Source organism: Leptomonas pyrrhocoris (genome assembly GCF_001293395.1).
Source record: "Leptomonas pyrrhocoris isolate H10 chromosome Unknown, whole genome shotgun sequence".
NCBI classification, from domain to species: Eukaryota; Euglenozoa; class Kinetoplastea; order Trypanosomatida; family Trypanosomatidae; genus Leptomonas; species Leptomonas pyrrhocoris.
In genome coordinates this window covers 911725-925257 of record NW_015438360.1, presented here as the reverse complement: position 1 = coordinate 925257, position 13533 = coordinate 911725, and the positions used below count along the sequence as shown (strand labels likewise).

The 13533-nt window shown below is 52.5% G+C and overlaps 4 protein-coding genes across 8 annotated transcripts; all 4 read right to left on the bottom strand.

Annotated features, from left to right (window-relative positions):
- Nucleotides 1-1030: 1030 nt before the first annotated feature.
- On the bottom strand, nucleotides 1031-3557 carry ABB37_02806 (hypothetical protein; the record flags this gene model as incomplete). Its single annotated transcript, XM_015799937.1, has 1 exon — nucleotides 1031-3557. The coding sequence occupies exon 1, from the start codon at nucleotides 3068-3070 to the stop codon at nucleotides 1031-1033; it is 2040 nt and encodes a 679-aa protein (XP_015661539.1). The 5' UTR covers nucleotides 3071-3557.
- A 966-nt stretch (nucleotides 3558-4523) lies between these two features.
- Nucleotides 4524-6278, bottom strand: ABB37_02805 (adenosine kinase-like protein; the record flags this gene model as incomplete). Of its 2 annotated transcripts, none has more annotated exons than XM_015799935.1 (1): nucleotides 4524-6278. In XM_015799935.1, the coding sequence occupies exon 1, from the start codon at nucleotides 5625-5627 to the stop codon at nucleotides 4524-4526; it is 1104 nt and encodes a 367-aa protein (XP_015661537.1). In that variant the 5' UTR covers nucleotides 5628-6278. The 2 variants fall into 2 exon arrangements, with proteins under 2 accessions (XP_015661537.1, XP_015661538.1); XM_015799936.1 differs by having other exon boundaries at nucleotides 4524-5792.
- Nucleotides 6279-7336: 1058 nt separating this feature from the next.
- On the bottom strand, nucleotides 7337-8554 carry ABB37_02804 (putative adenosine kinase; the record flags this gene model as incomplete). 3 transcript variants are annotated; one of them, XM_015799932.1, is made up of 1 exon in its annotated part: nucleotides 7337-8554. In XM_015799932.1, exon 1 carries the CDS (start codon nucleotides 8372-8374, stop codon nucleotides 7337-7339), a length of 1038 nt encoding a protein of 345 aa, XP_015661534.1. In that variant the 5' UTR covers nucleotides 8375-8554. The 3 variants fall into 3 exon arrangements, with proteins under 3 accessions (XP_015661534.1, XP_015661535.1, XP_015661536.1); XM_015799933.1 differs by having other exon boundaries at nucleotides 7337-8542; XM_015799934.1 differs by having other exon boundaries at nucleotides 7337-8520.
- A 1807-nt stretch (nucleotides 8555-10361) lies between these two features.
- Nucleotides 10362-11364, bottom strand: ABB37_02803 (amastin-like surface protein-like protein; the record flags this gene model as incomplete). 2 transcript variants are annotated; one of them, XM_015799930.1, is made up of 1 exon in its annotated part: nucleotides 10362-11364. In XM_015799930.1, the coding sequence occupies exon 1, from the start codon at nucleotides 11031-11033 to the stop codon at nucleotides 10362-10364; it is 672 nt and encodes a 223-aa protein (XP_015661532.1). In that variant the 5' UTR covers nucleotides 11034-11364. The 2 variants fall into 2 exon arrangements, with proteins under 2 accessions (XP_015661532.1, XP_015661533.1); XM_015799931.1 differs by having other exon boundaries at nucleotides 10362-11351.
- Between the last annotated feature and the right edge of the window lie 2169 nt (nucleotides 11365-13533).

The following is a 13533-nucleotide window of genomic DNA, read 5'->3' as shown; positions in this document are numbered from 1 at the left end:
AAAGAAAAGAGAAAAATGCAGACGGAGGAAGAAGACGGAAAGGAAAAAGAATTGCTGCCGGCGCTCGCTACAAAACTGTCGCATAAGCGTTGGTTGATTGCTGCTGTTGTGGTTTTTTGCGCTGAGCGAAGGAACGCGCCAACGACCTTCGCGCAACGCACTAAGTGTGCTCCATCAACGCAAAAATAGCCGCCGTGTTCGTTCATCCTCTGCGCCCGTGGCTGATCATGTGCGGACACAGCTGCACGAACCTGGTGTTTGTTCTTTTTTATTTAAGTGGTGGTGGTGGTGCGTCTGCTTTGCTCTAGGCAGAAACACGAAATATATATATATAACCACTAATAGACGGATCAAAACAGAACGATGAAATACCAAGGGGAAAGGGTCAACAAGAAAGAGGGCCGCCTAGCAGCGCGTCATGCATCTGCAAAAGCCGCTGTTCATCCCGCTCCCAGCAGCGTCGTCTATCGAAAGAGAAGCATAAGTGAAGAAACCATAAACCCACAAAAAGCGACGGACACAACGGGGGAGCAAAACAACAACAAAAGGTCCATCGAAGAGTGGGCGATGGTGAACCTCTAAGTGGATCGTAATGGCGGTGCCCGGCAACGCCTCACATTCACGGAAACCTTTACTTGTCGAGGTGAAAAAAAAAACCCGATAACGGCAGTATGTCAAAGAGAAGGGCAAGGCACATCTAAAGAAAACTGAGAAACAAGAACAGATCTATTAAGGTCGCCAAGTGGTGTTCACTGAGAAAACGCCGCCGCAGAGGGGAAAGAGCCGGAGGGAAGACCGCACTATTACAGAGGACAAAGAGAGGAACACCTGCCGAGTAACGCAAAGATCATAGGTATATATGTGTGTAGAAAACTCTGAGTACTTTCCACAGTTGATCTCGCCTTCTTCGACTCCCACAATCTTTCCTCACACCTCACCGACATCGCGGCGTCGTTTGTCGGCAGCGTTCGCGTAAGCCAGCATGCCCTGTTACTTGATTGTTTGCCTGTTTGTTCTTTTCCCCTTTGCGTTACGCGGACGCGTGCGGTACGCGGAGAGCCGAGAGGGCGATATCATCGATCCACAAGCAATACCGATGCAGCCCTTCCTGCTCACCGTACAGCTCGTAAAAGCACTCCCGCACACGGTGCAAGTCACTTCGCTGCAGCGCGGCCGGATTCTTCTCATGCTGCTCAATCATCTCCAGCAGCTGACGGCGACGCGCCGGGTGGAGGGGGGAGGTGTTGGAGGTCGGCGTGGCCGCCTTCGCCGAGCCGCGCGGCGACGAGTACGTGCGCAGCTGCGGCGGCACCTCACTCACCGAGTTCACCGATGGCCCTGCACGCGGAGTGCGAGACCCGTGAGGGGCACGCGAGGCACGCGAGGAGCGGGGGGTGACCGGGGTGTCGGCCTCCTCGTGCATCTCCTCCGCCACCCCGGAGAGGGCGGGGACGACGAGAACGGTGTGCGTTGGGTCCCGCAGCGGCGACGACGTCCGCTTCGGCGACAAGAGACGGGCGTACGGCGACTGCAGGTCATTCAGGCTGCCCGTTGGCACGGACTGCCGCACAACCGTGTCGGGGTGAAGGGCGCGCGCCTGCTGCTGATTGCGCGACGACGTAAGCGACGGCGCACTGCCGACGGAGCCGCGCAGAGGATTCAGCGTGCTGCTCGCGCGCGTCCAGCTGCGTTGACTCTCCGGCGCTGGCGATGCCCGCATGGCGCTCTCGCTGTCGTGGCCCGGACGGATCGCCGGACTGCCGCGTTGCACCGCGCCACCGCCGATAAGCGGCACGTACGGGCTGCGGTCATTGGCAGTAGCAGCAGCAGCAGCGCTATCACTGTTGTTTTTGTGATTGCTGCTCGGTGATGCATCAGCGGACTGCGGAGGTTGATTGGGGGACGCCGGCGCGCCGTGCCCCCTCGCGGATGCAGATCGCTGCCCGCGTGGGGTAGCCGGCGGAGAGCCGCGGCGAGACGCGATGCTGCCTTGGCTACGCGCACGGCTGGCCTTGGCACTGTCCGTCTGTGGCGTTGAGCCGGCGCGGGTGCGATAGGTGCGCATGCCCTCCGGCTGTTCCCCCTTCAGCAGCCGGTCCACGCGCTTCCGCAGCTGCTTCGCTTCGGTCGTCAGGTCCGTTAAGGTCTGCTCATAGCAGCCGCAGTACTCATTCCACGCGTCGAGGTCGCCACGGCCGCCGGTCTTGGTGGGCGGCACCTCCTTCCGCGTCTGCAGCAGCAGCGAGCGCGCATCGGCCAGCTTTTGCAGGTGGGTCTTGAGGCTGCCAGCGGCACGCTCCAGGAAACCGTGATCCTGCGCGCGAAGGGGGGCGGGGCGGCCACCGGTGCGGAGGGGCTTGTCGCGGTAGATCTCCGCCACCGTCACGCGCTGCTCCCACGTGGTGAGAGTCGCGGCGTGGTCTGCCATTACGGTGTACACGTAGCGCTTCACGTCTTCCTGCGTGGTGGCCACTGGGGCGGCGGCTGTGTCGGGTCGGTCGGGAGATGCCGAGACGGTTGTGTTCACCGGCCCGGATGGGTTCGATGCATCGCGGTTTAACACCGCCACCGTCGCCGAGTGCCGGCGGCCATGTGCGGAGGCGCGGTAAAGGTGGTCTTGTCTGTCGTCATGTGGATGCTGACGATGACGACGATGAGGAGGATCAGTTTCCGCGTTAGGGTCGGCGGACTCCGCCCTGGATCCATCGAGCTTCTCGTCTGCCGGGCGGCCAGGAGAAAGGGAGTACGGGTGTTTGATCGAGTCGCGGCGGCGCAGTGGCGCCACGCCTGACGGAGCCTCGACCACATCCGGACTGCCCACACGGGGGCCCCGCACCTTGGCAAACGGCGCACTCACGCTGTTCTCGCCGTCGCGCCTGTTACCACCGTTGCGGCCAGCACTGGGGCGCGGGCTGCTGGTCGTGCTGCTGCGCGGCGGTGGCTGCTGCGTGACCGAGCGTGCGCCATCCGCGCTGGTGCGTGGCGCATCTTCTCTGGAGGAGGCGTAGTCCGGTGAGGAAGACGCCTCGCGGATGCCGGAGAGATCAATGAATTGGTTTCGCTCCTCCATTTGAGCAGACGAGGTTGCCTCCTCTCACGTGTGCAGCCCCCAGTCCTCTCTCTCTTCGGCGGCTACTTTTCGCACTTTTCTTCCGTTGTTGGGCGACAAGACGGCACAGGAATAGGAACCGACTACGTGGATGCAATACTCACATAGACAACTACAAATAAATAAATAAAATGTAATGTAGTTCTAATGAAAACACAGTAACACGAACCGGAAAAGGCTGGAGGAGAATAATTGCTATGGGGGCCAAGTTGCGAATACCTTCTCATCAAAAGACAGAAAGTACTGTAGAGGAAAAAAAGGAAAGAAGCAGATTCAACTATCAGCAATAGAAAGCAGCGATTATGCAACTTTCCCCACAGATTGCACAAGTCGTTCAAGCACTGTACAGGTTCGCCCAAGCACACACAGAAATGCATCTATAAGATACCGCGTGTACGACCTTTTCTACTGTTTCAAAGCAGACGGATAGCACGTAAACTGAATGGCTGAGAGGGAAAAACGAAAAGGGCAGCGCAACGCGTCGACAAAAAAAAAAACCGAAGAGGAAGAGAGGCGTGGAGCAGGAAGTGGGACGCTCTAATCGCGTAAAGATTCTGTTGAAAATGTAGAGAACAGTTTGGGTTTTCGCTTCGCAGTAGAGCTTTTCTGCTGCGGGGGGGGGGGATTTAGCGGTAATTTAGGTGCGCGCGGGCAGGTAGCCTCACCTCTTGAATGACATTCGAAGCGGTGTGAGTCGCGTTACCCCGTCCCACAGCCATACATGTTACAATTACCAAGAGAAAAAAAGAAAAGAGTTCGACGAAGATCGTTTAAAAAAAATCAGTGCGCAGACGAGACGAGTTCCATCCCGTGCATCGTGCATCTTTGACGATCAGCATATCAGATTGTGAAAACATTTTAAAAAAGGAAAGGCAGTCAACGACACAACGTGCTGCGGTACAGACTATATAAGAAAAATGAAGGAGACGGTGACACAGCGAAGTCATCTAAATAAATAAAAAGAAGAAGAGGAGACAAACGCGAATAAGGCACTAGGAACGCAACAACGGTCCCCCGTTCCGAATTTCAACGAAAGCAACGAAAACACCAAAGAGGGGAGAGTTAATGTGAGAGATATTCGAGAGGCATCTGCTCCTTCCTTCCTTTCTCTCTATTCTTTCTTTTGGTGGTCAGCACCATTCGCTTGGTCCACTTTACACTGAAAAGGAAAGTGGACACCAGAGCTGACTTACCGGTGCCCTCGCCCGAAAAGACGTGATCTACGCAGAAGCACACCGCCTGCACGGCTTCCTACCCCCTCCCCACCCCCCACCAGTAAGGTAAAGGCTCACTTGACATGCACTGCACTCTGCGTCCCACAAGCACACACACACACGCACAGACAAACAAACAAGAGACCAGCTTGGTGATTTCTAGCCGTTCGTTCTGCGTTGGGCAAACGAACACGACGCATCTACACGCTGCCCCGCACCTCCTTGATGGCCTCCGCATCGGTCGGGAGTTGTTGGATGTTGTGGTTGATCACGTACGTGGCGGCGCGGGCCCCCATCTGGCAGCAGTACTCCAGGTGGTTGGGGTCCGCCACGAAGGCGGCAAGGAAGCCACCGGCAAACGCATCCCCCGCGCCCGTCGTCTTCAGCTTGTCCTTGGTGGGCGTCTTGGGCAGCACCGCTACTTCCTTCACAAGCCCTTCACCAGTGGCGTAGACAATCGGCTTCAGACCGCGTGTCATGACTACGAGACGGACGCTGTGTCTGTCGTACATCATCTCCGTCGCAATCTTCTTGACCAACTCCAGGTCGGTCATATCTGTCGGCACCCACTGCAGCATCATCGCCAAGTCCGACATCTCCTCTTCGTTTCCGATGATGATGTCCAGCTTCTCCAAGACATCCACCAGGTCTTCGCCGAACTCCTCGAGCACTTTCCGGTTCGACAGCCCCATCGCGGTGAGCTGCTTCGCACCGTTGGGCAGACGGCGCGCACGCGCGCTCGCCATCAACCGCAGAGTCTGCTGAACCCGGCACACGTTTGCGTAAGCGGTGGTGTAGATGATGCTCGCGGAGCATTGACCTTGTTCCACCGTCGCGGAGGCGATGAAGTCGTCGCTGAGAGCGCTGGCTGACGAGACGTTCGCGATCAGCGTGCGCGCGTCACCGACTTTGCAGACGGCGCAGAGACCGCTGGGCAGGGTGTTGCTCACCTCGAGCTCCATCGTCACACCGTCCTCCACGGCCGACGCGCGTATCGTCTCCCCGTACTTGTCTTTGCCGATGCAGCCCACATACATGACGTGTCCGGTTGTTTTGGACAGCACGTGTTGCCACATCCACTGCGCCACACGGGCCGTGTGCAGCCCTGAACCGCCAGGACAGGCGTGAAGCGAGCTGTGCTTCAAGATTGTCTCGAAGAGCGGGCGGTAGCGCGGGGTGTAGACGTAGGCGCAGTCCTTCTCGAGTTCGTACTCCTTCAAGAAGTCCTCGTCCACGTCCACTATTACGTCCAGCAGTGGGTTGCACTGCACATACAGCGGAATGGTTTCGTCACCGCCGGACATGGTCGCTAGCAAATGTATCGAAAAAGAGAATAGTAAAGTAGTGTAGTTCGCCAACAAACTCTCCCAAGCAGGCTTGATTTTTTTGATGGACAGAAAATGCCTTGGGAGGTGCCTGACGGATGCAAGGTTGAGCAATGATGAGTCCAACGCGAGGAGGGTCCAGCTAGAAGAAAGGAAAAGAAAAAAACGCTGACTTTGAAAAGGGGAAAAAAAAGAGAGACTGGAGCCTCGGTGAGTCCGCTGCGTACTTTCGAATCGCCTACAACGCGTGTGCCCTTCGAGGGAAAGGCGAAAATGTACTCGTACACACCAGAGAAGGAGTACGGTCCGATAAAGTGTCGGTCCGAAAGCACTTGTTTCAGATCACCGTTTTCCGAAGGCTGTTGTTCAGCGAAACTTACGGTCGAGCGGTTCCCTTGCCGAAATCGTACACGGGCCCTATTGCCTTGTTCAAAACCTTTTCTGTAGTCGTGAAACACAAAATAAATAAAAACACAAGAGGGAAGAAAGGCGAATAGTAAATATGAGAGAGAAAAAAACGGGGAAGAAAGGCGAAGGAAGAAAATGTGATAGCGTCGACTAATGTGAAGGTAGTGTTCAGATATTTTGCGTGTATAACGTTAGCCTGCGTTGAGACAGGGGAGCAGTACTGAAGGAAGAACGACGAGGGGAAAAAAGGCGGCAAGGATACATATGGAGAGAGAGGGAGAAAGATAAAGGCGGTGGTGAGACGGAAACACACGTGTATTGAGTACGGAAAATGAGAGGAAACAAAGGTACGGCCAATGCAAGTGCTTTTCGCTCTTCCCCATAGCGCACATGAAACAGAGTACGCCAACGCCACCTTCCTTTTCTCGTTTTTGAGCTACTCCTCCCTTTCTTTTTGTGTTTTAAGCGGGGGGCCTTGGAGAGACTTAAATTATGAAGATGTCCTTCTTCTTGTGCATACATCGGTGCACAAAAGTGTTAGTGCGAGAGCGTTCGGTTGAAGTTGGTGTCGCGGTATTGCGTCAGCACCTTCTCCATGGCGTGTCATGCGCAAAAGGGAGGAGGAAGCGTTTAAAACGGTGTTTTACAGCCGCTTCGGGTTCCTATTTTTCCTTTGATACGCGTGATTTTGAATTTCCCTTTTTTTCTTCTTTTGAAAGAGTTCCGCTTTTTGCCTCTACTCAATGTTTAGATTTACTTAGAAGATACTCTCCGATAAGCGAGGCACGACACACACGCATGGAAAGCCAATTCCAGTGTCAACAAATAGGTATATGTATAAAGAGAAGTATCCGATCATTAGAGCAAAATAAACTGTCATGTTAAGGGAAAGGAAGCCAAAAAGATCAAAAACAAAAATAGAAAGATAGGTGAAAGGCAAGAAGGCGAGAACAAAGCCCATCCTTTCATTTCCATTCAAGCCGCACAGACACACACGCACACACACATAGATATAGTGGATGTGCCGAGAGAAAACAAAGAAACATCAGCAGGCCTAGCTCATCAGCAACTGCTGGTGCTCGTCTTGAGTGAAACAGCGTGCCTTCCTTCCCGCTTTTTACAGCACAGTCAGTTGCGTGTGTTTTTCGTCATTGAATGCGGAAGAGAGCGAACCATTGTTCCCCCCTCATCCTGTTTAGAGAACGCAGCATGCATTTATGTTCCTCTTTCCTTCGCTAATTGCTGCCTTTCTTCAACTATATTTCCCTCTCTTCCTTTTATTAGGGAGTCATCTCCGGCTTCTCGGGGTAGGTGCAGCCGTCGTGCTGGATGATGACACCTGCGGCGTAGTTGCCCACGTCGCAGCAGCGCTCCACCTCGCGGCCGAAAGCGTAGGCGGCGAGAAACCCGCCGACAAAGGCATCACCCGCGCCGTTCAGGTCTACTATGGCGTCCTGCGCGATGGGCTTCACGTCGGTCTGCCCGTGCTTGCCGCTACGGTTCCAGTACACGGTCGGCGCGCTGCCATGGGTCAGCACGACGAGGCGGTCGTGCGAGCCGTTGTACGGCAGCTCCGTCGCCGCCCGCCGCGCGATGTCGGTCGTGGATGTGTACTCCCACTTCATGAGCTGGGCCAGCGCCTTCGCCTCGTCTTCGTTACCGAAGATGACGTCGACGTACGGTACGACCTGCATAAAGTTCTCGGAGAAAAACTGCAGCAAAAACGGCGCGGAGAGGTTCATCATGAACTGGCCATTCGCCGCCCGCGCCGCCTCCGCGACCTGCAGCACGTAGTCCACGTCCACGGTAAGGGTGAAGCCGGTGAGGTAGAAGAGCTTGCACTTCTTCAGCGTATCAAGCACGTCGGCGCTGTGCATGTGCTCAGATGAGAGCAGGTTCGCCGCCGACAAGTTCGCCACCAGCGACCGCTCCTTGCCGGAGATGCAGACGGCGCACGAGCCCGTCGGGGCCTTGGTCGTGTACTCGAGGTGCATGTGCACCCCATCCTTCTCCGCCGCGGTCTTGAGGATGTTGCCGTAGTGGTCATCCGCGGCGCAGCCCACGTAGTTAGTGAACTCGCTGTGCGGCTTCTGCGCGATCCACTGCGCCACGCGGGCCGTGTTCAGGCCCGAGCCGCCCGGAACGTGCGTGACGTGGGGCAGCTTTTCCAGGTCCTCGAAGATGGTCTTCTGGTGCTCGCCGAGCAGCGACGCCGAGGACTTCTGCATCTGGTACTTCTCGAGGAAGTGGTCATCGACGGGCGCCGACACATCCAGCAGGGGGTTGCATTGGACGTAGAGCAGCGGGAAAACGGTCATTTTAACGAGAGAGTTGCGAGACTTCTACTGCGTTTCTGTTTGAGAAGCAGAGGATTGAGAAAGCTGGTTCCTTGTAAAGGGGGAGAGTGAGTAACGAAGGAAGGGCGAATGCTGAGGGGAGGCAACGGGGAGGAACACGATTTACTGCGAGTGTGCGTGTGAATTACTAAGCAAAATGCTCCGTTTGAACGCCAACGTAGCAACACAGGAAGACAAAAATGAAAAAGCATTCGACAGATAAGAGCAGAAAGGGTCAGAAAAGGACAAGAGAACAAAAAAAGGAGAATGCGTGAGGACATCGCTTTGACACCGCAGGCACCAGCTGGAATTAGCCAGCTCAAAATGCAGTCGACTTGCGTTGCGTGCGATCCAAACCGTACGGTCAAAGCCAGTCTATCATTGCTCTTTCTCTTTCTTCTGCACCGTGCTCAGTAGCGAGTGGGAAAAACAGAAGAGGCGCCTTTTGCTAGTGCGTTGAAGCCCCTTTTCGGTAACTTCCACACCAGTCAGTGCCGACAAGAAAGCGTAAGCTTCGACCTCCCTTCTTTATTGAAAAGGGAAGAAGAGAAAAAAAAGACGCTGTTTTGCTCGGACGCACACGAAAGCAGACATTCCTCTCCGCACGCGAGCAGATATTTTTGATCCTTTTTTTGCTGTTGTTCTTTATTATCGTTTCATTCCAATCCTACCTAGAGAATTAGCGTACATTACAGAAAGCTTCTTTATTAGATTTTTCTTTATTTCCCGTTTTCCTTCGCAATGTAACCAGTAGGGGAGTGGGACGTGAAAACGGAAGAGCTATATCCTCATCTATTGGAAAACGCACGACACACGCACCCACACACACAGCCGCGAGGCGGTCGAGTACAAACAAAAACTGAAGAAGATTTGTTCGTGTGTGCGCGGTGCATGCGTCCCAATACACAACATGTTTTTGTTTTTTGTCTTGTTCAACGGTAGTTCTAAAAAAGAGAAAAGGGAAAATTGAAAGAAGAGTGAAAAGGAATGCGCGTAGAAAGAAAGAGCGTGGAGAAGACCAAACGTGTGAAGGAGTTCCTCTGAACGAAACGGCCGTCCTCTCTTCCTTCCTATTTGGTTTCTTCTACCTCTCTCTCTCCCTCACTGCCGTATTTGACGCTACAGTTTTTCTGTCGCATTACGGGATCAAAGGTCGGCGATCAGCAACTCCGGTTTAAAAAAAAAAGAAGCAAGGCAAACCGACAGTTAAAAGGAAAAGAGTGCGCTGCTTCTCTTGCCGTCGTCTCTTTTTTTTGGGGGGAGGCTTGATTCATTCCCTTGAGAAAATGGTGGACGTATAGTGGTGTAGTGGTGCCTGAGAGAAGAGCAGAACGTTTTCAGATCGTCACGTACAGGCGCCGCGCGTCTTTTGAGAGCGCATTGACGTGCCATGACAAAACTGCGTAGCAACTCGGCATACACACACGCATGCACATACACATGCACACACAACGAAATCGTAATAAATCGAAGAGCAATTAAAAAAAGAGAGAGAGACGTTGAAGCACCTTTGCCGCATCCTTTTTTTTTTCGTCCTTTTGCCTGATCCGTCCTTTTGATACTATTTTATCCTACTAACATAAAACAAAATATTAGAAGAAAAGAAACACACACGTGACGGAGAAGTGAAAGCGCCGGGCACGTTCATTACTTGGGAGAACTACAAGGAGAGACAGTGGAAGGGAAAGGGGAGAAAAAAGAGGAGAGAACACAGTAGCGCAGAGCCTCGCCATGTTTTGTCGCAGTTGCGCTGTTGAATATGTTCCTGCCTCTTTTATTATCGACTTCGCTGTCCCTCAACCTCCACAAGTAGCGCGTTCATGTTGCGCGTGCGTTGGTTGGCTTCCCCACTTTCGCCGCACGTCCATCAAGACACCTTCGCTCATGCGCTTCCCAAAACACACCCAAAGATTTATCTTTTTTTCTCTTTTTGCTCCTGTCAAATGATCCTTCCCTCTTGGCCTCTCTTCTAGTGGGCGGGCTCGTTGGAGGAGGTGGCATCCGACGGCGTCTTCTTCGGCTCATCGAGCGTCGTGCGCTTCGGCTCCACCACCGCCGGCTCGAGGAAGATGAAAAGAATCAGGCCGACCGTCTGGATGCAGAACGAGGTCGTCGTCAGCGCGTAGCCGGCGCCGAAGCGAGTGTACTTGTGCGTAAGAAAGTCAAGGTTGCAGAAGGAGGTGTGGTAGAAGGCGGTCACCACGGCGAACGGCACGATGGTCGCGGCGAGCGTAAAGGCGGCCAGCAGCGTCACTACGGTCTTGATGCTCGCACCGCACAGCTTGTACCACGACGCACCCAGCACGAAGAGGAGGAAGAAGAGCGCAATCACGCTGAACGCCTCAGCAGCCTCGAAGCGGGAGCGCATATCGGGGCACTGGGCAATCTTTGGGTCGTCGACGCGCAGCGTGTAGTTCGCGTTCCAGCAGTTGTTGCGCATACCCCACAGCGTGTAGCACGGGCGCTCGAAGTAGACGCCGGGGTACTCAGGATACGAAATGTTCCACTCGCGCAGCATCAGCATGCCGAGCGGAGTACCGCAGGAGAGGAAGGTCACCGCCAGGAAGGAGGTCACACACAGGATCGTCGCGCCGATGTGCTCAGCGTACTCCTGCTGGTAGAAAGCCTTCTTCTTGCCCATGATTGAGGAGTGTGCGTGCGGTGATCGGATAAAGGTTCACAGAAAAGAAAACAAGCGGAGGGGAGGAAAGAAGACGATTTAGCGGATCGATCTTCTTTGGCTTTCTTTTTTTAGGGGGAAAGGGAGTTCTGCAGTTAGTAAAGCGACGGTTATACTAGTGTGTATTGACCGCAGCTCTTTCGTTACAGATTTAGATTCGAGGAAAAAAAAGGAAGTCTTCTTCGATGCTTGACTGGGAAATGTGTTGAGAGGAGTAGGAGGTAGCTCTGCGTTCTTCTCCGCCTTTGTGAGTTTGTGTGAGTGTGCTAAAAAAAAACTTAGGTTTTTAACTGCGGTGTTGAATGAATTGAATTGTTTTTTCATCAAATGTAAACAACAATAAGTGACATCGTTGTTTGGCAGAGTGATATATGTTTGGATTGTTTTGGAGAAGAAAAAAATGAAGGGATTCGTCAGAAGAGAAGAAGAAAGGGAAAGCAAGCAATGAAGAGACACGCGAGATGAATAAGTTACTTTTCTGTTCTTTTCCTCATCGCACTTGCCAGCAGGTGTTGTTCTCAGCAGTCCACAAATATCCCTTTGAACACTCTTTTGGGGGCGCCTCACGAGTGTTCTTCCTTTGCAGACACACGCACACACACACACACACACGCCTCAGCATTTCATTCCCTTTCTTTTTTGGCGATGCCCTGTTCACGCTGAAAGCGAACCCAAGCCCCTTTCCGCGGGTATCAATGGGAGGAATCAGGAGCAAAGTAGAAACGAAGGGGGGAGAATGCCGGTATGTGAGATTTGGCCTGCGGCTAAAACCCATGGACGTGTGCGTGCAAAACCTCTGAGCCGCCCACGACGTTGTACAACGCCCACATGCCCACTCCCTCTCGCCCTATTGGCACAAGGCAACAGGAAGTCTCTTTGTTTTCAGCTTCGTTTTGTTTTTCTTCTTTGCACGATTTCTTAACAAAAACCCGCTTCACGCATTTTATTTCCATTTTTACTTGATGCAACTGTTCTTTTTATTATTATTTGGGGAGGGTTCTGTTCGGTCAACATCGTAAAAGATTCATCCTCTGAAAAGGGAAAGTGAGCGACTTCGTGGTTTTCCTTTTCTTCTGCTGCTCCTCTCCTTGCATGTATTTGTGTACTCGAGATCGGGTGTGGGTCCTGCGACTCAGCCGCACCCCAACAAGCCAGGCGTCGTGCGCTGAGACACAGAAAAACGCGGGGAGAGAGAGAACAAAAGAAAAGAAAAACGTTGCCTTAAGCATGGAAAGACAGAAACGTGCAGAAGCCACTCGGCCGCGTATTGTATGATGGAGCACAGACACGTTGGCATACACACAAAACATGTGTACTGAAAGCGAGACAAAAGTTAAGATCGAAAATAAAAAAGAAGAGACATGCGGGGAGTTACATTAGCCTTTTTATCTCTATATAGAAAAAACGTTTTCCTGTGGTTAAGCTTCCGGCGCTGACTATTGTGTCTGCTTAATTAAGAATTGTAAAGCCAAGAAGAAAAAAGAGGGAAAAGGAAAAGACTGCTGGATTTTCTTTTACTAATTTGGCGTCTTTTTGAAAAAGAAAAAACAAACATTTCTCGATCAACTCTCTCTCTCTCTACAACTCCTTCTCCTGCACTCGTTGTGCGCCTAATCCCCTTCCCCCTCCTCCCTTCTCCTCCTCCTCCTTTTTCTTTTTCGGCCGCCGACTTGATTTTCATCCAGCTTACTAGGGATATGAAAAGTCAAGTCAAAACAGAAAAGAAAAGGAAAGGAAGGAGGGCCCCGTTCATAGTGCTTTAGTCGGGGTAGGAAAACGAAAATGACGAGAGAAGAAACACAAAAAAAAAAAGAGAAAAGAGAAAAGAGGGAGAACTCCAAGCAGTAAGGGGAAAAAACTTGACTTTTGAAGGAGTGGGTCAACTTCACAGGACTTAAAACACGAAAAGACAGAAACTGTCTCAGCATCTTGTTTGCCTCTGCTTGATCCGACTGCCTTGTCTCCTCAATATTATTCTTTTGTTGTTCTTCATCTCCTCCGCTCCGTACGCGCTGAGTCTACCAGTAAGCACATCAGCCCCTCTCAACGCCGCCTGCCGTGGTTGCTTTTACTCTCATTCCGTAGTATCACTCTTCATACGCACCGCTGCTACAGCAGAGAGCAAGGAGAGAAAAGTGAAGCATACGTAACTGACAAAAAGGAAAAAAAAATGGACGATGAGCGTTGAAGAACGAAAATAATACGAGGAGAGCCGAATGCAAGCAAAGCAAAAAAAGACACGTATTTGCATAAACAAAGCAAAAAAAAATGGATCGGACTTCTGCCTTCACTGATTAAGTCCTCGAAGTGAGCACCGGTTTGTGCAGGGAAATTTAGAAAATATATATATAATAATGATAATACTAATGAAGCACAAGCACAAAGTGGAACGGCAATTTGTCTAACGAGAAAAAGAAGAAGGGGGAAGTGAAAAATGGGGAAGAGAAAAGACAAGCGTTTT